Source organism: Rattus norvegicus, chromosome 13 (genome assembly GCF_036323735.1).
Source record: "Rattus norvegicus strain BN/NHsdMcwi chromosome 13, GRCr8, whole genome shotgun sequence".
In the NCBI taxonomy this organism is placed as follows: domain Eukaryota; kingdom Metazoa; phylum Chordata; class Mammalia; order Rodentia; family Muridae; genus Rattus; species Rattus norvegicus.
The window spans coordinates 74,960,287-74,982,776 of record NC_086031.1 but is presented as its reverse complement, the minus strand read 5'-3'; the positions used below and the strand labels follow the sequence as shown (position 1 = coordinate 74,982,776).

The following is a 22,490-nucleotide window of genomic DNA, read 5'->3' as shown; positions in this document are numbered from 1 at the left end:
AATTTACGCATATTGCGTGTTTAATGTAATTACTTTAATTTGTGAAGTGTAATTTAGCAGCATTTTCCTTGACTTGCTGATTCTAATAGCTTCCCTAGGCATCTGTAAGCTGATAGCAGATTGCTTGACCACCCAACGGATACTGTTTGTTTTCTGTCTTGTTTTCCTGTATGTTATAGACGTCTCCATGCTGTCAGAGTTAAAGTAATTTGAAAAGCGGTTTTACACTGGGGTTTATTAATCCGGGCTCCTACAACTAGAAGAATTTCTCCACATTTTATGTGGGATCACTTAATCCAAACCCTGATGAAAATAAACAATATCTGAACTGTTTGTTAAGAGAAGGCAATGGAAAAGTCTGCTATTGAAAGACCCTCGCTCTAGTCTCGGGATGGCGCACCCCAGGAAACACGAGGGACCGGCTTGACGTAAAAGCAAGAGGCCGTTTAATAATAACGGAGCTCCGGGCCAACACGTGTCTCACGCAGGAGACAGAGGAGTCAACCCCAAAACTCAAAAGTCAGGGGTTTATATAGGGAAAGCTAGGGGGTTTTGGCGCGGTTACACACAATTGGCTCATTCAAACATAGCAGTGAGATTACAACACAGCAGAAGAGTACTTGCTAGAAGTCAGGGGCTTCTCAGGGTCTGGAGGACATCTGGTTAAAGTAGAACTCTGAGTAAGCTGGGGGAGATGTCCTCCTGCCAGATGGTTCATGAGTCAATCCTGATAACTCGGGCTGGTTCCTGCATTCCTTTTCTTTATCTTTATGGTCTGTCAGTCCTAGCAGCAGGGCGGGCCCCGTCATGCCTGGATTTGTTTCTTATAGTTTTTGGCTCTGAGTCTGTGAATTTTATAACTTATTCTTTTAATATCCTTTCACTATCAAGAGCTCTCAAAGGCAAGGGAGAATGAAGATTTCGGCCACTTGAAAATGTGCCGCCTTCCCACAACTGCGACTAGGAGACTGCCAGGTAGCCCGTGCAGCCTTCCTACAGTCCCACGAGAGGGCGCCACGTCAAAGGTGCTAGACACAGGACGTCTCCGGAGACCCAATGCCCACTTAAAAGCCAGTGTTCTCTTCAGGAGCCTTCCTCCCTTAACAAATCTGTCCCCTCCCCCCCCCCCTTTTTTTTTAATCTTAATTGTGTTTCTTTGGGAGTGCTCTTTTGTTCTCTCATAACACCTCACAGGAACCGAAGACAAAATGGCAGCCTGGCTAGCTTAGCATCCTACCCGCGGAAGCAGTCCTTCTCTAGACACTTCCTATTGGGTCCCCAAACCTTTGAAGGTTAGTTCCGGAGCTAAATCAGGCCGCGATTGCGAGCTGCGACTGCGCAGCCAGGCTATGTCGGCGCGGAATGACGTCTCAGTCACTGGGGCGGAAGAAGGATGGTTTGACGCTTCTAGAGCACACGTTCGCTCGCGAGAATTGAACGTTGCTAAGCGACCTCCCTGGGGGCGGGCCAGGACTCGGCGGGGCGGAGCTGGGCGGGGCCTCGCGGGCTGGTGGTGGAGCCTCGCGAAGGTTCCAGAGCCGTCTCGTGCGGAGGGCGGGCCGCCGAGTCCCGCCGGGTCGGTGTAGCTCGCTGCCGACGCTGCGACGCTCGTGGGTGCCGTGTTCGGCTTTTCCTGTCTACTTCAGTGCACCGCTGCAGCTCCGGCCTCGGGTCTGACGCGCCACAGCATGGCTTCCGCTTTGGAGGAGGTAGGGGTCGGCCTGGACCCACCGGCTCGCACCGCCCGGTGGCCGCTGTTTTCCCGGGGCTGGTATCCTCAGCTCTTCCCCAGTCGCGGGCCCACGGCCTCCGCGCTGCCACCTGCCTGGACCCCGAGCGTCCGGGCCACGGCAGGAAGGTCGGGGGTGTGTCTGGATCCCAGTTTTTGGCGCGGATCGTGGTAGGCTCTCGGGTGAAGGTCCCCTCTCTATTGCTTGAGCTCTTCTTGGCTCCCGGTTACCGGCTAGGGAACAGGAACCTTCCTTAAATTAAAGCTCATTGCAAAAGCTCTGAGCTCCGGGCCCGGGGCAATTGGAAGGAATCCCTTTGCCTGCACGACTAGCCACGGTGCCACATTCATTCCATATACATTCGGTGTGTTATTTCTGAACGCCTTGGGCAGTGCTTGCGGTTTTAGTTTTTATTGAGCAGCGCCAGTGGAGGAGCTGCAGGCCTTACACATGCTGGGGAAGCGCTCTACCATTGCGTTACACCCCCAATCTTTATAAAAGCATTTAAAAGAAATTATTGGTAATTTAGCTGTGGGAAATTGCGTGGCGTATGGTTTTAGGTTTGTAAAAAGTGAACGTGGATGACTTTTTGGATTCTTAAGTTTTACTCAGCTATATAACAAGAGTAATTGAATTGCCGGGTTTTGGCCTATATCGGTTTTAATGTGATTGATATATTGTGTTCACAGACACGTTGGCTATCTGTTAAGATTTGCTTTTCGGAAATTTCCCCCTCACTTTGAAAAGCAAGACATCGGCTTTAAACACATAAAAATTAGGAAGTTAATGTTAAAGTATTAACATGGGTATCTTGCAACAAGTAAGTAGACTCGGGCACCATGTGCTCTGGGAGAGTGGAGAGTGGCTTAACAGTTGTGCGCACGGAGGTGTAGTTTGTTATTGTCTCCAAAGGAAGAAACTTTAGACTTGGAGATATGAATATAGGGGCACGTTTTTCTTTTGAGATAAAGTTCATCTTATTCAATCATATTAAGGTGTATAATTCAACTTTTTCGGTCGTACACCCATCACTGTTACCTAGTCGCAGAATATTTTTATTTCCTCAAGTAGAAATCCATTGTAGGTACTCCGTCCAGCTGGATTGGAGCCTTCCGTGCTCATCCGTGGTATCAGAAGAGCATTCCTTTTTATGATTGAATAGTATTCCATTGTACAGGTACAATTCGTACTCATCTGCTGGCACACACGTGTTTCTCCATCTTGACGAATGTGAATTCGAGTAAACAAGTTTTGTTTTGTGGGCATGTTTTTAGTCCCTGTAGTTGCCAAATAATAAGAGAAAGCTTTGGAAGAAGTTACCATTCCCACAAGAATTGCACAAAGGTACCATTTCTACACATTCACTAACATTGTTATTTTCTTGGGTGGTTTTTGTTCATGTGATACCATCCAAGTGAGTGTGTAATTCCGCCTTGTGGATTGCTGTGTATCTTTGTAGATGTGTGTGTCCAGTTCCATCCATGTTTTTGTGGAGAGAAGTTGAGTTCTTACATTTTGTGCAGTTGGGTGGGAGAAGGTCTCACTAAGTACCCATGGCTTGGTCTTAAGAGACACCCACCCCTGCCTCCAGAGTGGTAGACCTAAAGGCATGTGCCACCAGACCAGACCAAGCCCCTATTTAACAACTAGGAAACAGAATCAAAGGGGGATACATGTTTATATGTAGAAAACAAATGCATGCCAAGAAGACAAGAAAAAGTGGACAGGAAACTGATCCTTGGCACCTTAAAGTTTGGATGCAGAACCTGCACTGTCCATGGTCTCAGGGCTGTGAATACAAAAGTCAAGCAATGGTTCTTCTGTAAGTCACTTCAGTTGATAGCTTACTCAAGAGTCCATTAGAGCAAAAAGGGGCCGTAAAGACGACATTCGAATTCTGCCATGAGTCAGCTAGAAAAAAGGATTCCCATTCCAGTCAAAAGCAAAAACTCTTAACCTTCTCCGTTAGTTAGGTAAGTCTATTCTAGGAATAAGTATTTGCTTTACTTTTAATATTTTTATTATGTTGATATATAGAATCCACATAAATTTTGAAACCACTGAAAAACATTGAATGAAACATCTTGATTCTAAATTCAAAAGATGAGTGTGCAGTTTTGGATCTCAGAGTCAAGTTTCCTTGGGATTGTGGACAGGGTTTCACTGCTGTGCTTTTTATAAGCTGTTATTAGTACAGCAAATGAGATCATAAAGGCCACAGAGTAATGAGCTATTATAATAACTAGCATTTAAAAGATTTTAAAATTCTTTTATTTCTTGAGAGTATAATAAACTAAATCATTTCCCCCTTTCTCACTCCAAACCCTCCTCCCATTTGCACTCTTTCAATATGAAACTACGAAAGTTTCTCTGTCCCTTTTCTTCCCTCATTGTTGCATACATAGTCTCTGTAGTGTTACTTGTAGGGAAGCTAACAGGGCTGACCATTTGGTACTAATTGTCCAATTGGTGTGCTTTTCCTTGGGGAAGACTTTCTCCTGCCCTCAGCCTGTCTTTGGGGCCAGTCCTTGTGTAGAATTGTGACTTCCTGGGCTTTCCTTGTCCACAATAGCGTGTCTATTTTTGTTCAGCTCAAGTTTAGGCATTCATGTCAAGATTTTTTGGGTGGATGTAACTTCTAATTACTAGGAGTCACAATCTCAGAACAGGCTCCTAGATCCTCTGGTTCTTAAAATCTACCATTTCCACAAGAATTGCACAAAAGGTACCATTTCTCCACATGGTAACATTTGTAATTTTCTGCAGTTATCTGAGCCTCTCAGACCTTAGGTGAAGGAGTTATGCTGCAAATACCTCCATTGGGACTGGGCTCTGCATTTTGATTGTGCTTTTCTGTAATGGACTCCTATCAGTTGTGAATGGAGCATTTAAGGGTTCTTAATATTAAACTTTTTATTTAGGATGAAGGTATAAAGTAAGGTGGTTGTTTTTGTGGTCAGGTTACCAAGGCAAAAAATTTTAAGCATTTACTCACCGTTAGGTCAGAGGATAATTGAGGAAATATTTAAGCCCATTGATTTTTGTGTCTACCTGTATACCACGTGTATGGAAGTGCATATGGAGGCAAGAAGAGATCATCAGATACGTGGGAAGTAGAATTACAAAGATTGTGAGCTGCCTGATGCTGGTGCTGGGAGCTAAACTGTCCTTTGGCATGGGCTCTCAGGCCCAGCCCAATGGTTTTCTAGCATTGTCTTCAGTGAAGTTCCACGTTGCATGTCAGTCTCTAAAAGGTAGAGGACTTACCTAATGTATTGGCATGACAAGAAAACAACAGATTTATTTGCAAAGACCAGTTTCCGAGCATGCGTTCAAATAGGATTGGATATTGAGATTTCCTTTCTGTGGTCTCAGATTCTACCAAAAGGTCAATCCAACTGAAGAACAAGTCTTTGTTAGAAGCAGAATATTTTTACATTTATTTACCATGGTACATGTGGAGATCAGGTGGTCTTGCCAGTATTGATTTTCCTCTCACCAGGATCCTGAAATTGAACTCAGGCCATCCAACTTGGCAGCAAGCACTTTACTCACTGGGCCATCCTGCTTACTCATACTTTATTTTATTTTTATTTCTTTATTTTTAGCCCTAACAATTGAAATTCTGATAGGAAAATCTATGAGAACTGGCAGTACAGCCTTCATTACCTCAGTAAAGTTTCTGTAGTGCCTCCAGTCAGATAGATTCTCATCTCTTTTACTATAATGTTTAAGTTTTTCTAGTAATTGATGCCTAGACTTGGTGTTACTTTTAAGTCTCCTAAGATTCCTTTTCATGTTCTAAAACAAAGGCAGATAACAGCCTACCAAACTGCAAGATACAGACTTAATTACTATTAAGATTGTTTTCCTTTAACAAAAAGGAAGTAAGTTATTTACAGTTCAGTGACCAAGAAGAAATAACAGTTTTCAACTCTTAAAAAATTAAAATGAACTTAATTTTTAGTTCAGTAAGTTGAATTGGGCAGCAGACCGTATTTATCTTAATCTCTACTTTCACACAGTTGCAGAAAGACCTAGAAGAGGTCAAAGTGCTGCTGGAAAAGTCCACTAGGAAAAGACTACGTGATACTCTTACAAATGAAAAATCCAAGATTGAGACGGAACTAAGGAACAAGATGCAGCAGAAGTCACAGAAGAAACCAGAATTTGATAATGAAAAGCCAGCTGCTGTGGTTGCTCCTCTTACAACAGGGTACACTGTGAAAATCAGTAATTATGGTATGACCCATTCCACTATGTCTAGTGTCTGACAAGCTGAATGATCACTCCATAATATACTCATGTTATATACTTTTTTGTGGGAAGTTTGTGGGTTTTTTTTTTAATGTTGACATTTGGTGTGGGTTAGGTACTATTATACAGTGTGACGGTATATACCAAAATGGCCTTAGGTACTGTATTGGGAGGCCAAATAACCGGTTAATGGTGAAGAATTAGGATCTTTTATCTAGCTGTTTGGGCTTTTTCCCTTTTATGTGTGAGACAGTTGACCTGTAGACCATTCTTATTCTGTCCTTGAATTCTGAGGCCCTCCTGCCTGTGTGCCTCAGACTCAGCTTTACTCTGAGGCCAGTATCTCCATGTATTGTCCAGACTGCTTTCAGAAGTCAACTTGGGCTCAAGTGATCCTCCTACTTATACCTCCCAAGTAGTCGGGAGCCTGGTTGTGTGCACCATGCTGGGCTTAGGGATTCTTATCTTAAACTTATATTCTACTTTGTCCTGAAAGACTGAGGTTGCTTGAGGGGCAAGGAAGGCACTACTTAGAGAAGTAGAAATGATTATTGAATTCCAGTGTTGATATATTCAGCTTAGTGGAGATTTGTTAATTTCCCAGAGACAGGGTATGAATATGTAGCTCCGGCTGGCCTCAAACTCATTGTGTAACTGATAATGACTTTGAACTCCTGGTTCTCCTGCTTCCACTTCACAGGTGTATAAAGTGTGCAAGTGTGTGCTGCCATAGCAGGATCCGTCAAGTTTTAGAAGAAGGACAAAATTAGCTAACAAAGCAGGCAAATAAGCTAATCTCCCTGTATTTGCTAGGCATAGTGGAGCTTGTGTAGTCTTCGGTGGTGAGGGAGATTGCAAATTTGAGGCCAGCTTTGACAGTTTAGACTCTTTCTCAAAATAGAAAAGAAAGATGAGTGCTAGAATGAAACTCAGTGGTATTCACAAGGCTAAGGGTTCAGACCCTATTAGGGAAGATAATTATTGGAGAAAGAAGAGTCACACTTAATAATTTTTTTATTCTAATGGATAAAAATATCATGGGCTTTGCACATAGAAACTGAATCTAACTGCATCTCCCACTTGCTGGATGCCTAGCTTCAGCAATGGTACTGTTTCTAAAAGTCCTGTCTTGAGACCATGAGAAATTTTATAATGTTTTTTTAGTTTTTATGTGCATTGGTGTTTTGCTTGCATGTATGTATGTGTATATGAGAGAGGGTGTCAGATCCCCTGGAACTGGAGTTACAGACAGTTGCAAGCCACCATGTGGGTGCTAGCGTTGAATCAGGGTCCTCTAGAAGAGCAGCCAGTTCTCTTAACCTCTAAGCCATCAGTACAGCTCTCCATCTTGAGAATTTTTAACCTTTAATTCTTTCCCATGTCTCTTATTACTGGATTTTCATTTTCTGGAGTTTGAGTTTTAAATTTTATTTATGTGTATGGGTGGGTGTTTTGTTTGCATGTATGTTTGAGCACCACGTGCAGCACGCCTCAGAGTCCAGAAGAGGATGTCTGTCCTCGGACTAGAGTTACAAATGGTTGTCATGGTGCTGGATTTGAACTCTGATTCTCTGGGAGAACAGCCACTGCTGACCCATCTTTCAGCTCCTGTAACTGGGCTTTCTGATAGGCCATGTCCTCTTGCTGTTCTGTGGGTAGTTTCAGACATTTCTGTTCCGTCTTTTTTTTGTTTTGCTAGGATGGGATCAGTCAGATAAGTTTGTGAAAATCTACATTACTTTAACTGGAGTTCATCAGGTTCCTGCTGAGAATGTGCAAGTACACTTCACAGAGAGGTGAGTTCTTGTTACTGAAGTACGGTGATCATTGCTGTATTCATGGGAGTCTTGTATTCTGTATGGCTTCTGAAATTTCGTTTAAATTTAGTGAAGTATAAAGAAATGCAGCAACCAAATATACACACTAGTCAGCTGTTCTTGACCTGTGGGTCATGATCCCTCTAGTGGTCAATGGTCCTTTCACAGGGGTCACTTATCAGATATTTACATTATAATCTATAACAGTAGCAAAATTTCGTTTATGAAGTAGCAACAAAATAATGTTGAGGTCTAGTGGTTACTGTAGCACAGGGAATTGTATTAAAGGGTGGAAGCATATTAGGAAGGTTGAGAACCACGGCACCAAACTGAAGCCAGTACCTGTCTGGAGAACAATAGAGTGCTTGTCATAACCAGGAAGATAATGCATTTGCTGTTATCTTGTAGGTCATTTGATCTTTTGGTAAAAAACCTCAATGGCAAGAATTACTCCATGATTGTGAACAATCTTTTGAAACCTATCTCTGTGGAAAGCAGTTCAAAAAAAGTAAGTTAGTTTTTGTTTGTTTGGTCGAAGTATTGTGAAAGCCTCATAAAACTGAATCTAACTGATTTAGGCTGGAGATGAACTAAAAATTCTCAGTAGTGTCTGGTACCAGTATAGGACAGGACAGCCCCTGCCTGATCTGTAAGTAGTATTTTACTGGGGCAGCTAGCTGTTCTTAAGTACTTGTGGTGTCTACTTCTGCACTGCAGTGAGCGTAGATCATAAAGCCCATGAAATGTAAAATAAATAATTTCATGTTTGGCCCTTTGAAGAAAGTTTGTCAATTCATTTGTAGAAAAATTATTCAAAGAAAGTTGTTTTAAAATTAAGGAGAAATGTTTTAAGTGGTTTAGAGTACATTATTAATGCGTGCTTCATCACTTAGTCGTTCTGACTCCTCTTGTTTCTTGGCCTCACTTTCCCCATTTGTACAGGGGCAATTAAAATGGGGTGCCGATACATAGATAGGAAGTACTAACATTAATAGTATAGTATTAGGTCTACTGTATATAAATTTGTTGTAGTTTTTCAGTAGGATCTTTAAGTACTCAGCTTGTTGAGTTGCAAAAGTACATTAGCTCATTAAAAACAAACTGCTGCTTATACTTTTTACAAACTCACACAGTCCAGTTTAAGAAAGCGATGTTGTAATATGTTAGATGTATGGATGTATATCATTTTTCCCTGTTAGGTATTTGCCTAAATGTAATAAAAGCAGTCTTAATTAGCCAGTGTCTCGTTGCAGATACCCACACTTGTTAGAATGGAAGGTATCTAGATTAGTTGATCATTGTCGAGTTGAGGTTGTTTCACTTGCTCTCCCTTCAGATACTTTACAGTCTATTTTTCCCTAAATCACCACAATTCAGCCAGTCCTGTACACAACATGGCTGTTTCATCCAGGAGCTGTTCCTTTTGGTACTGCAGATGTCTACGGTGTCACTCTTCTGGGGCTTAGGTTTGCTTGGTTCACATTTTGTCCCAGAGCCCTTCTAATGAAGGCCTTCCCACACTTCCCGTTAACATTCTCTTTAAATGTGTGCGTGTGTGTGCGTGTGCGTGTGTGTGTGTGTGTGTGTGTGTGCGCGCGCGTGCGTGTGTGTGTGTGTGTGTGTGTGAGAGAGAGAGCGAGCGAGCATGCTAATATGAATTCTGAGCAAGCATTCTACCAACTGAGCCGTATCCTGAACCCTATCTTTAGGTCTTGATGGCCTTAGCATTGAAGGTATTCACGTTTTGCTTGTCTTATTCTGGCCAATCCATAAAAGGGATACTAGCACCAAGAATGAGTATTAATGTATTGGGCACTTGGGTGGGTAAATTACTATTTTCTAAATATTTGTGCTTATTTCCATGTTACAAATTGCATTGTCTTCTTTTCTTCCAGGTCAAGACTGATACAGTTATTATCCTATGTAGAAAGAAAGCAGAAAACACACGATGGGACTACTTAACTCAGGTGGAAAAAGAATGCAAAGAGAAAGAGTGAGTTTAATTTGTACTTTTTTTGTCTTCAGTTATAGTTTTACTTTATAGATAACAGCTGCACAGGCAAATTGTTTATATCCTGAGGTCTTGGGCCAACCTCTGGGAGACAGTCCCTCCCTCCCTCCCTCCCTCCCTCCCTCCCTCCCTCCCTCTCTCCCTCTCTCCCTCTCTCCACCCTTCCCCTCACTCAGGTAGTTCTGACTGTCCTAGAACTTGCCAAAGTGGCTTTGAATTCATGGGGATCCACTTGCCTCTGCCTCCTGAGTGCTGCTGGGATTAAAGGCAAGCACTGCTGTGCTAAGCCTGTCAGAGCCTATTAGAGAGCAAGGGCCAGGTTAGGACAGTATAGCTTGTTCTTTGGCATTGTTTTTATTCCTGGACACATTGGGATATCTGTAGATACCATGGCCTGTTCTCAAATAGTTCTGCTCTAGGAATTCTAGAAGAGCTCACCTACCTAAATCAACTGATTCCTTAGATGGCTCTTAGTGTAGTTGGTTTCACTCTCATTGGTTTTATATGACGGGATACTTGCCTTGTTTTTATCCTCCTTGATGACCGTTTTAAAAATCTTACCAGATGACTTCCATTGTGAGTCAGTTTTAAGTTTGCTCCTGTAGTTTGGTAATATCCTGCACTGAATTAGTTACTCCGTTGGTAGCCAGCATGCATTTGGGAAATTTAGGCTATCGTTGTAGGCTAGTGTCTGTTTGATGATTTGGGACTTGATTTAAACCTATTTCAAAAAATAACTTAAAGATGATGGGCTTGTTTATAGACATTCCTTGACTAGATCTGCTTGCCACATTAATTAAGGACCTTTAACAGTAGGCCCAGATCCATGAATATCAAATTTAGTGATTTTTTTTTTTAACTAAAATGTTGTAGTTTCATTATGTATCCATACCATAATGAACACTTGCAGAGTTTTGTGAAGTAAATGTAAAGAAAAGTGCTTAAAAAAAATTAAGTTAGGAAAAGTAACTAGTCATTGCCTATTTTCTCTGGAAATCTCACTGCCTTGTGTCAGTCCTTGCCATGTGGTGTTTTCTCTTTGTGTACCATGTTCATGTGGGTCTGTAGTTTGATCAGGATAGCCTTGGCATGCTATTTTATATACTCAAATCTCTTGTATTTGCTCCTCAGCTTCCTACCAGTTACGGTCTAGGAGTGCCTTTCCAGGCTTCAATTTCCCACTGTTGCCTGTTTTCTTTTCCACAGAAAGCCTTCCTACGACACTGAGGCAGATCCTAGTGAGGGATTAATGAATGTTCTAAAGAAAATTTATGAAGATGGAGATGATGACATGAAGCGAACCATTAATAAAGCGTGGGTGGAATCCCGAGAGAAGCAAGCCAGGGAAGACACAGAATTCTGAGGCTTTAAAAGTCCTGTGGGAACCGTCATGTGGAGTGCTCGTGTTTCCAGTAGGGACTGTTGTTGAACTGCACACATGTGTTCATGTGGGTATGTAGTTTTGACAGATGACTATTTACACAGCCTTCTAAGTAAAGACAGCAGACCCTCCATTTCTCACTGGAGGATTTGATTTAAATAAATAAGCTTGTTAAACTTTTTCCTTCATTAGTACCCCAGACATTTTGTTTCAGAAAAGGCTATATGGCATTCTAACTAAAATGTAAAAAGAAAGTCTTACATAATGAAAATGTTATATTACAGATTTTTGTTCTGGCTGGGAAATAGAAAACAAGTATTTGTTTATCTGTAACTGACACTAGGTCCCAGTAATGTAAAAAATAAAAGCAAAATTTTTGCATAAAATTCAAATTTGTACACGAACCTGCAAGTTACTATAGAGCTGTTATCTGTTATTACCAGCTTAAGCAACATGTGTGCCATGTGTTACCTTGTACCACTAATTGATTTAAGTATATTTATGAATATAAAATTAAGCAAAATACAAATGACAAAAATAGACAAACATCTTGTATTGATAAGTACTGTCATGGATCAGATGGCTTAAAAATTAACCACGATGCAAAAACTTGAAAACACCATTTATTCCTTTGTTCAATAAAGTTGGAGTTTTACTTAAAAGATAAGTTTTGCAGTCTGTTTTGAGTATAACAATGTTAGGCTTTGTTACTGCACTTCAGTGGATTTCAGAACTCGGTAAGAGGGCTAGAGCAATGGCTCAGTTGTTAAGGCTAGGCTCACCATCAAAAGAAAGCAATTAGCTGCCTAGGGGAGAAAAGCCAGTAAGATCACAACTACCATTAAGAATTAGGTGAAAGTCAGAACTTTAAAAATTTAATGTACAGAAAGGGTGGTTGGAAGTATAGTGCTTCTAGAAACTATATTGAACCATGAAATAAACCGACTGGTGAGACACATTTGATTGTATGTTAGGAGATTTAGAATATAGTAAATGTGATATTTGTAGGGGAAATGAATCATTAATGATATCAGTATTACAAAAACAGCCTTATGCGCCACATTTACAGCATCAAGGATCTCAATGTACAAAATAAAGTCCAGTAAGTATTAAAAGAGATGCAATTCCATTATGACCTAGGAATGGGGAAGAAGTCTTGATTTAAAATGTACATGGCAAAAAACTACACATAACCAAAAACTGGTGACATAATGAGAGGTTTCCAATAACTAAACTGTTCACAGAAAAAGTAGGAGTTGTGGGAGATGACGTTTTTTTCAGTGGCATAGCCACTGGTAATTTCCCCAGTGCTGTGGTAACTAACCCTAATTAAAGCCATTGGGTCACTAAAACTAAAGGGCGGGAAATACAACTAAAATGTACTTACCTGTTAAACAAATATTAACAGGACTAGATTATGGTACATTGTTGCAGTAAAAATAAAAAAGCGGCAGAACCGGTTCCTGTGAGTTCTCTTTGTAGATCCTTGGGAGCCAATTACTCCAGCTGTTTCTCTGTATCTCTGTTATCTGCCTTCACACAATGTCCCCTGGGTGGGTTGTTACCACACCTGACACACACATCAAGTTCTGTGGGCCATGCTAACGTTGCAACTCGCCCCAGGAATTCTATAGCACAGCTTCCAGAACTGAGACAGATAGGTTGTCTCTCTGCCTGCTGGGAACTTTGCTCACATCCGCTGTAGCCTGATAAAATCAAAGCTCTAGAAACTTGTAGTTTAACAATTAGATTTATATGTAAAATTCTCAATCTGTAATACATCGACAGAATAAATTCACTGCCAATTAATAAAGATAGAAACTGCCCACCTAGACAAGATAAAATTGATCTAGACCACTTGGACCAGAATCATTCTCCTCCTGTCTCCATCTTCTTTTCCTCATTTCTCTTCTCTCCTTTCTAGACTTTTCCCCACCTACCCTTCCTTCTCATCCAGTGGTGGGCTTCACCTAATCCTGCACTCTGTTGCTGCATAATGACATCATCCTACAGCACACCATGGCAGAAATAGACTAGAACCCTGAAATTTTAACATAATTGAAAAAGCACTGAAATTGAAAATAAAAAGCCTAACTCACTTGGTCCATTTCTGCTGTGTAATTTACAGAAATAGTAGAAACATTTCTCATCACTCTGGAGTCTAATAAGATCAGATTAAAGGGCCAGTCTCTTTGGTGGCTAATAAGGGCTTTGGCAGAGGATACAAAAGATGGGACTTCCAGGAGCTCCCAGAATATTGATCTCATTCATGAATGTGAGGAGTGGCCTCACCCTTTAATACCATGGACTGGGCATTAAATTTAAATGTGCATTTTGGAAAGACTACTAAGCAATAACTGCTTTGTTTGCATATTTAGTACAAGTTATTTTCAAGTATCTTTAGAATATTACTTGTCTATTAGATGAATTTTAAATAATTTGTGCCACAATTAGTATATTGACAAGTTAATACAACTGAATTGCTTTTTTTAAAGGTAATTTTTTTATCTTGAGTTATGTGTACATGTGTGGGTATTTACATGCCATTGTGGTTGCTGGAGGCTGCCAGAGGTTTTTGGATTTCCTAGAGGATTGAATTAGGTTGATTATGAGCTGTCTGTCATGGGTGCTAGGAACTGAACTCTGGTCAGAACAGTAATCTCTGCTGAGCCATCCCTCCAGCCCCTAAGATTTAAGATTTTTTTGAAAGATACAAAAGTATAGAATTAATATAAAGGTACCGTTGTGTTTTACTTATAATAAAAAACACAACTCTCGGCTGAAGAGATGGCAGTGTGTATACCACTCTCACAGAGAACCCTAGCTCCATTCCCAACACCCACCCCAGGTGGCTCACAAGACTGAGTCCAGCCTAGTGATATCTGACACCTTTGGTCTCCCCGAGCACTCACCCCTACCCCATACATGCACATACAAATCATGAAAAATAAATATTGAAACAAAACAAAAATAACTAGCAAGGCAGTGACAACTTACTGGCTATGAGTTAACCTTTGTGTATCTTGTGGTCTAAACATTTCCTCCAAAGGAACCCTAAAGACAGGTGTCTGAATCAGAAAATACACAAGAACACAATGAGTAAATAACCTTACAGGACAGACGTCCAGGGACTTCCACTGGACGTAGGACAACACGGGTAAGAATGGGCAGTGAACTAAAGCACCAAATACACAAAATTTCAAAGTTCACAGAAATAAAGAATGATTGGCTTCCACTTTTGGTAGTATAGCAACTCATTTACTCTGAACATTTATTACACATTTACGCCAAATATATTTTAGTAATTGTTGATAGGGAAAGTTCTTAAAAAACAAAATGACAACAAAAACCCAAGAGATGCAGCAAAGATAGAATTATAAAATCATTACAATTCTTAACAAAAACAGATCCGTGCCACACAACAATCATTGAAATGTCTAAGCCACTAGGCAACAGGTAAGCTTTAAATGTTGGTTCCTCACAACTAACTTGGGATCCAGTGCCTTCCTCTTGCCTTCAGTACCAGGCCCAGACCACACGGAGCACAGGTTTACATGCATATAAAACACTGATAACGCATTAATGGGAAATTTTAAAGGATGAAACAACTATTTAGCAGTTCTTTAATTCACTGTCACATAAAGTTGACCCTAAATATTTAGAATATTCTGTTTAACTCTCCATCTATTGTTATCCAAAAGGTGAGTAACTGCAGACCAGGGACACTAAGCTAGCTCAGGAATATAGCATAGCCTGTCAATTAGATCTGCCTTCTAGAAGGATTTTGTGAAATCACTCTAAAAAATATATTTTGCTACTAAACATCAAACTTGAAGGAAAACACCATACTTTCACAGAAAATATTTTTAATTCCACTCTTACACCATGTATGGGAGTAATATATGCTTTAAAGTTAAAAGACAATTCAATGACAAATAACCACTTTTATTTATTTAAATCAAAAGGGTAGTTTCACTCAGAGTCAAGTAGACTAAACATACTAGACCCCTATGAACCCTAGGGTTTAGTCTTAAGTCTTTTGCCAGGACTGGCTTCCCTGGCAGCTGGGCAGGTTTGGAAACTGTCACCATATTGCTCGCTGGACTCCAGAAAGTAGCCCATGGTCAGCTAAGTGTCGGAAAACAATGCGACTAAGTCTCCAGCGACGCTTAACACCGCGGGGGCGAGATGTCATGACACACCGATTTCTGATTCTAACAGGACAGCTATCCCGTGGAAGGGCAGCAATTTCATCACCAGCCATTTCCTAGGGGAAAATTATAACATAGGTCATAACTCAGTCCCTAAAGGAAAGGAAGAATGGGCTAGAATTCTAGCCAGAGAACCATGGATATGGTAGGAAATGTTTGATGTTTTTTTCTACATGGTTTTAAAGATTAAAATAACCATAATCCACAAGTAATAACAGTTCCAAGTGTATTTTTATAAACATCATATACTGTGTAACCATCACTGAATTATAAAATAAGACCAGCACCCAAGGCTGATGCCTCCCTTCTAAGGGTACTGGCTAACAGCTAATATTCACTAATACCATAAGTGCACAGTTTTCCTGTTGCAAACTGTATGTCATGCCCATATAATACTTCTTGTCTAAGTTAATTTGTTTGGTTTTTTATTCTAGAATATGCTTGTCAGACCACCCACCCTGTTCTAAATGTCACTAATACCTCAGTCCCCTGATGCTAGTTTCATGGAGTATGCTGGGATTCCTTTACATATTCTGTACATTCCGGTGGAGAGCTGAGTGTAGGGTTCAGACCTTGGACAAGCAGCTGAGGTGACTAATGTACTAGAGCAATCTGTCCTCCGGGCTCTACCAGCATCCTTCAATCCTTACCTGAACTTTCCAGCCCAGGACCCGGGCTTCCTCTCCACCGAGGCTCTTCACTATATAATCCACACATTTTAGTTCTTGCTCTCTCTCTTCTTGTTTCTTTCTATCATTCTCTTCCCTGTCCCCTTTCTGTCACAGGCTTTAAGATTGCTTGAATTTGGCTCATTTTTGCCTATCACCAAGTAGGTTCTGTTTTGTCCATGTTTAGGTCATTTAGGAAAAAAGATATGTGAATGCATTCATTGCCCCATACAGACACACATAATTTTTGAAGTACAAAAGCATTAAACATCTGAGCTGATGATACTTAAGAAAGACCATGGGTTGATACTAGTAAAAAGTTTGATCTTCAAGATCCTCAAAGCCTTATGGTGAAAGATCCTGACTACTACAGACAAGGTTTACATGAAAGAGAAATATTTGCAATGTCCATGAATCTTGTACAAGTAATGTCTATGAAACTGGTAAGTGGTCGAGGGGAGAAAGTATGGCAAATTAGGCTCAGGTTGTCAGTAAAAACTATCAGACTCTTGATAGAATGTGGGAATCATACACAAAAAAAGTACACTAATACTTAAAAGGACAAAAATTGCAATACCTAGAAAACCCACTAGATTAATAATGATTGCGTATGCAAATCTACTGATGTCTAAAAGCTTATGCATTTGTTGATATTAGAAATAATGCAGGGAATTGTGTAAAACACAATGAGGTCAATGAACAACTACTAAATACTACAGAAGGAATGTGCAGACTTATCTATGTATACCCTTCCTTGTCCTCAAAAACTGACATTGGAACAGGAAAAAGAAAGCAGAGCAGAAAGCACTTAGTTCACAAAAGAGCACATTGAGAAAGCCTTCTGGAACTGGACATAAATTTAACCTGTAAGCATCAGATAGCCCTGATGGTTTAGATAGGTCGGTCATTAACTGCTATTGCTGGTACTAATGCTAGAGGCAGTTCTTCTGTGTGCATGGGGAGATGGTCTTCCTAACTCACTCATTTAACCCTCTGGCTTAACTGATAATTAAAATTTGTATATATTTAATTACATACTGGCACACATTATCTTTCTACTCTTAGCAAATTTCAAGTGGAGAATGTACCACTGTCCGTGACCACTACTCTAGATTTTCGCATAGCGTTTCTTCACCTTACAGCCCCAAGTGTGTGCCTGTTTGACCAACTGAGCTTGACCCCTATGGACTCCATTTTACTCTCTGCTTCCTTGATCAACATTGTCTTGAGCTGAGTGCCCAAGGCTGACTTCTCCTATTCAGTGTATGCCTCATTGTGGTAAAAGCCACAAGAGAGAGGTCCTGGGAACTCCAGTTTCTGCTCATTTAGTTAAAACCTGATGAAATTTAAAAGAAGATACAGCTGTCAGACAGTGGTGCTGTACACCTTTAATCCTAGCACTGAGGAAGCAGAGGCAGGGGGATCTTTGATTCTGAGGTATGCAGATTGAGTTCTAGGACAGCTAGAGCTTCACAGAAACCCTGTCTTGAAGAACAAAACAAAACAAAACAAAAGAATCATTCTGCCAACTTGTACAAATTTTTTATATGGACTTTTAGTAAAGTAAGTATCCTTGAGTTTAATTTAAATTTCCTTCAAGTCCCTTCTGTATAGGTATTGTCACCACTTAAATGTGAAACCTTATATCTCAGGAAGCCAAACAGGCTTGTGACCCTTTTATTCAACTGGAAGTACATGGCAAGAAAGGAGGGCTAAATGAAAGATAACCTAACCATGGAGGGGGCAAAGGGATTCAGGAAGGCAGATCCTCACTATGGCTCCCAGGTCACGTGTTTGGCACACAGCCTGTGTATCAGCAATACCTCCATGAGGGTTCCAGGAGTAGGATGACGTTGGGAGATCTTAGGTCAGAATCCTTGACAGTTTCTAGTGGTCACCACTTACCAGTACTTCCTAGGTGTGTACAATAAAGCCGCTTAAGAACCAGGAAAGACCGAATAGTTGTCTTTTATCCTAAACTTACAAAGTCAGTTTTAAGGCTATCTCTGTTGACTTGAATATTTGATCTTATTCTCTAGAAATTACATTTAAGAAGCTGCAATAAAACAGCATGAAAACATATGAGGACAGTTAATGACTCTGTGAAGGGACTCAGCCGGCTGACCTGAAGGTCTTTTGGCAAAATGGTATTCTTTCTGAGCGAATTGATCCGAAGCCGCTCATCTGCATATTCATAAGCCATTTTTCGTCTCTTCACATCACGCAACATTCTCCAGTCTACATAGTAACCTCGAGCTTGACCTGACGATGACAGAGGAACTGCCTAGAAAAGAAAGACAAGATCATGGGTGCTGGGAGTGTTTTTCTAATCATATAAACTTCTCTCAGTAACTAGTTATGATTTTCAGCAGTGAAAAAATTTTAAATTATCTTTGGTATGTATGAGCACACATGTATGTGTGCTTGTGTGTGGATGGGCATGTGTGGAGGTCAGAGGGCAACTTTAGTGAATCAGTTCTGCCTGTGTGTACATTTGTAAGGTATGTCTGTGGAGGGTGGAGGAGGACATTTCTGAGTCACTCTTCCACCACATGAGTACTTAGGATTGAACTGGACAGGCTTAGTGGCAAGCATTTTACCCACTGTGAGTGGCAAGCCATCTCACCAGGGGAAGACTTAATAATATTTAAAAAACTAACTTATTACATTTATTTTTGTGTGTGTGCATGTGCATACTACAATGCTTGTGGAAAGCAGGACAATTTGCAGGAGTGTTCCTTAAGTTATTGTCACCTGCTGCCACACACTCAGGTTTTGATGACTTCAATGTCCCTTTAGTTACAAATTTAGAAGCAATCTGAAGAGAATTTCCCAATTCCCACTACCGTACCGCCCCCTCAGCAGTATTTGTACTACTCTCTACACACCCTCCCATTGGTTATATGACACCTCTGTCCATTACAGTGGCCACAAACCATGGGTATTGCTAGTAGGCACTGGAAATGTAAGTAGTACAAGTGGGAACAGAATTCTTGATATTAACTTGCTTAAAATTTCAAATATCAAACAACTTTGTTTTTGGTACAACTACAAAAGTTAGCATCTTAACTTCGATATATTTTAAGCATCAGATACATAAGACTTTGAAACCTGCTTCCAACCGAAGACTGTAAATGTCATATAAGTCATTCTAATTTTGACTTCTTAGGATACAAATATACCTGACTAAAAATATCTATCAAAATTAACCGCACCTACTTTTTAACTTAAATGTAAATACTAGAAAAAATATAAATCACTCTTGTGGTTTACATTACATTTCTACTGGACAAAACTGCTGTGACCTAACCACATTCCTAAAATCAAACTTCATACATGAGACTCTATCAACTCCTGCAAAAAAAAAAAAAAAAAAGGCAGATTTCCGGCGAATCTTCCCTGTTCTCTATCATCAGTGTTCCCCACTCTGGTGGATCTTTCCTGCTAATATGCAGATACGATGATGCTTCTGTCAGAGTAAGGAAAAAACAACCCAGGTCTCCCTCTGGTTGACACCCCTCCTCTGCAAAACAATTCAAGACTTTTCCAACTTCCTTTGCTACTCTTCCCAGTTTCTGTCCGCATCATAACACTCCCACTCCTTAACTCTACAGTCAGTTCTCAGCCCTCCCTTTAGTTAATCCTTCAGTTTTAGCGAATAGCCTGCTCCCTACTCGAAATTCTGTCACCACCTGCTTCCAAGCCACCACTAGCTGACTGCTAGTCCCTTTCAGTCTCTTTGTACAATCGGAGCCTCGGATGCCTCAATCATCTGACTCCCTTTTCTTCACAATTTACACGCAGTTAGTTCCCAATAAACCGGAGTCAATCTCGCAGCTTTCAAACCTCGGATCCACACTTGAATACCAAACCTTCGATTGCCATTAGGGGTCTCCTAACTTAGCCGGAGCGGGAAAGCAGAAAGGAGCCTTGGGATTGGTCCTCCGTGCGCATTACAGGTGTCAGGGTTACGAGGGACACATAGGATACAGAATTCAGGGAAGAGGTTGGGGTGGCGAGAAAGGCAGAGGCCTAACCTGCCGGAAGGTCCGCAGCAGCGAGCCCAGCAAGGACGCCGCCATGTTGTCTGCCTAGCCAGCCAACCACCGCCGCGTTACAACGTGGGAAACAGGTTGCGTGGAGGCGGGGCTTGTGCTTCAAAGGGCGGGCCCGGGTCAGGATTTAGCCTATAAAGAAGGAGAGGTTAGGTACGGGATTTGCGCTATCGCGGTATTTTACAGAACTTGAGCAAACCATCCATCCCGACCGCCCACTTTGGCAGAGGTGGAACAGTGCGGCTGCGCGTTCTTCTGGCCCAGCCCCGCCCAACCTGCACCCGTATTCTGCGCTTTGGCACCACCCGGGGGAAGCTTGCCTGGGTTTGGTACTCATCCAGCAGAACTGACACGGGTCACATTTCTGCTGTAATGATGATGGAGATGATGGTGGTAGTGGCCCTGATAAGAGTTTCTGCTTGCGTGTCTAGGGTTTTAATATACATTATATTAATATCATAATATATCATATTTTTTTTTTGTCACCGAGTGTGTGTTGGATGGTGGTAGTGGTGTATACATGTGCCATTTAAAACCTGCTGTTTTCAGTCTAGTACAGGGCACTTCCCTGTCACCTTCCTAGCCTGTATCATAGATGCGTTGATGGATATAGTGAGGAACAGCCTATTGGGCTATTTACACAGGAACGTCCCAGGAAGAAGGAGAGTCTTTTCTTTAAGAGTTCCTATTTATTGGACATTTCAAATAGGCTAGGGAAGGTCTGATTGAAACCATATGGCAGGAAAAGACAACCAGGAGCCCCTGCCATTGTATTAAGATCTAAAAAGTCCTAGACTAGCAGCATCAGGTAGGCACCAGCCTCAAACCCTTGTTAAAACTCACTCCCACTCCCTCCCCCACACAAACACAATTGGGCACCGTCGACAGTCATCTCAGGATATGAGTACATAGTAAACTCTTTTATCATGGTTTCTGTTATTTTAAGATGCCTGTTTGTTTTCATCTAGGGTTAGATGGGTTGGGAGGTGGGCGGATCTAGGAGGAGATGAGGGAGGGGAAATTATCTTATGAAAAAAATATTTCTTTTCAATTAAAAAACAAGGAAGAGTTCCACTAATATGTTACTATTTCAACAAAGTCAAACTTTTGGAGGTAAAGTCAGATTTGTTTATAGGCTATAGGGTAAGAAATGAGTTTTATACAATTAAACTATTGCACAGAGTTGAATTCCTAAAAGGCTCAGAAACATCAGAAAGATTGAATTCAATGTGCCCATTTACAGTATTTCTGAAAGTTAAAGGTTTATATTTTCCACCCTCCGAGGCAGGGCTTCTCTGTGTAACAGTACTGGCTGTCCTGGAACTGGATTTCTAGAGCAGGCTGGCCTGGAACTCACAGAGATCTCTTTGCTTTTGCCTCTCGATTGCTGCTGGGATTAAAGGTGTGTGCCATTATGCCCAGCAAAAGTTAAGCTTGCTTCATTTTTTCATGATATACTTCCTAACTTTCTCACAAAGATAATGCTGTCAAACCCCTAAGAATGAAGGGCATAAGAAAACCAAAACTACGAATAAACAGATAAAAGAGTTAGACAATTAACTGGAACTTTCAAGTTTAACATGGAAAGTCAGAACTTTACAAACCAATCCTAAGATGCTGTGTACTTAACATGGTGTACATAGAGTCCATGCATCATAGTTTGTGTGGTTAAAAGTTGGCAACATACAAGGTTATTCCTGCCATATTTTTCTCTTAGGTTCTGTTTATAGCAATACTGTAGTTTTGTATCAAGCCGAGTAGGGGCATGCTTGTCTTTGATGGCCAAGAGCCCACTTACTGTGTCCGTTTACTTGTACAGTGAGCAAGCAACACCCACCACATCTTTCTAGCAACTCGAGGTAACCCCCCACACTAACAGACATCTCCAAATAGCTGGAAACTGCACTAAATACTGCTCTAATTAGCAACATGTTTAACAATAAAACAAAAGTATATGTTATATTTGTCAGTGAGCTTTCCATTTGAGAAATCAAATAGCAGAACTAAATCTTAAGTTTTGCTTGTTTTTGTTTGTTTGTTTTTAGTGATAAAACTGGCAATTCATTGAAAAACTGGGAGATTCATCAGCAAAACCACAGACAATACATCCTTCATCTGGAGAAAAGCCCTTTAGTAATTTGGGGGAAGTACCTGAGATAAAATATGACTTGAAGTCTGTCAGGGGAAGGCCTTGGAGAGAATGCACTTTCCCCCTCTGTTCTTGAATGTATTGAGAGACTTTATTTGGAGTCTTCTCATAGTGAGCTTCCATGCACAAGAAGATAAACATGCTAGCACCCTTCAAGATAAAACTGGCCCCCACGTTTCTCCGCTTCTGCATTAAAGGTTATTTAGAGACA

At 40.9% G+C, this 22,490-nt stretch overlaps 2 protein-coding genes across 4 annotated transcripts; one reads left to right on the top strand and one right to left on the bottom strand.

Moving 5' to 3' along the window:
• The first annotated feature begins 1,478 nt into the window (after positions 1 to 1,478).
• Positions 1,479 to 11,860, top strand: Cacybp (calcyclin binding protein). Of its 2 annotated transcripts, none has more exons than XM_017598707.2 (6): positions 1,479 to 1,900; positions 5,756 to 5,972; positions 7,687 to 7,783; positions 8,213 to 8,312; positions 9,700 to 9,797; positions 11,022 to 11,858. In XM_017598707.2, exons 2-6 carry the CDS (start codon positions 5,870 to 5,872, stop codon positions 11,176 to 11,178), a joined length of 555 nt encoding a protein of 184 aa, XP_017454196.1. In that variant the 5' UTR covers positions 1,479 to 1,900; positions 5,756 to 5,869; the 3' UTR covers positions 11,179 to 11,858. The 2 variants fall into 2 exon arrangements, with proteins under 2 accessions (XP_017454196.1, NP_001004208.1); NM_001004208.1 differs by having other exon boundaries at positions 1,538 to 1,709; positions 11,022 to 11,860.
• A 2,572-nt stretch (positions 11,861 to 14,432) lies between these two features.
• On the bottom strand, positions 14,433 to 20,180 carry Mrps14 (mitochondrial ribosomal protein S14). 2 transcript variants are annotated; one of them, NM_001105963.3, is made up of 3 exons: positions 20,113 to 20,180; positions 18,201 to 18,359; positions 14,433 to 15,463 (listed from the first exon to the last, which is right to left on the bottom strand). In NM_001105963.3, exons 1-3 carry the CDS (start codon positions 20,155 to 20,157, stop codon positions 15,281 to 15,283), a joined length of 387 nt encoding a protein of 128 aa, NP_001099433.1. In that variant the 5' UTR covers positions 20,158 to 20,180; the 3' UTR covers positions 14,433 to 15,280. The 2 variants fall into 2 exon arrangements, with proteins under 2 accessions (NP_001099433.1, XP_006250160.1); XM_006250098.5 differs by having other exon boundaries at positions 19,922 to 20,172.
• Between the last annotated feature and the right edge of the window lie 2,310 nt (positions 20,181 to 22,490).

Coding starts and splice junctions, on each gene's coding strand:
- Mrps14 (NM_001105963.3), bottom strand. CDS start 20,157: ATGGCGGCGTCCTTGCTGGGCTCGCTGCTGCGGACCTTCCGGCAG. Junction 18,360..20,112: donor TGCTGCGGACCTTCCGGCAG/GTTAGGCCTCTG, acceptor TTTCTTTTCTAG/GCAGTTCCTCTGTCATCGTC. Junction 15,464..18,200: donor TTTTGCCAAAAGACCTTCAG/GTCAGCCGGCTG, acceptor ATTTTCCCCTAG/GAAATGGCTGGTGATGAAAT.
- Cacybp (NM_001004208.1), top strand. CDS start 1,689: ATGGCTTCCGCTTTGGAGGAG. Junction 8,313..9,699: donor TGGAAAGCAGTTCAAAAAAA/GTAAGTTAGTTT, acceptor CTTTTCTTCCAG/GTCAAGACTGATACAGTTAT. Junction 9,798..11,021: donor AAAGAATGCAAAGAGAAAGA/GTGAGTTTAATT, acceptor TCTTTTCCACAG/AAAGCCTTCCTACGACACTG.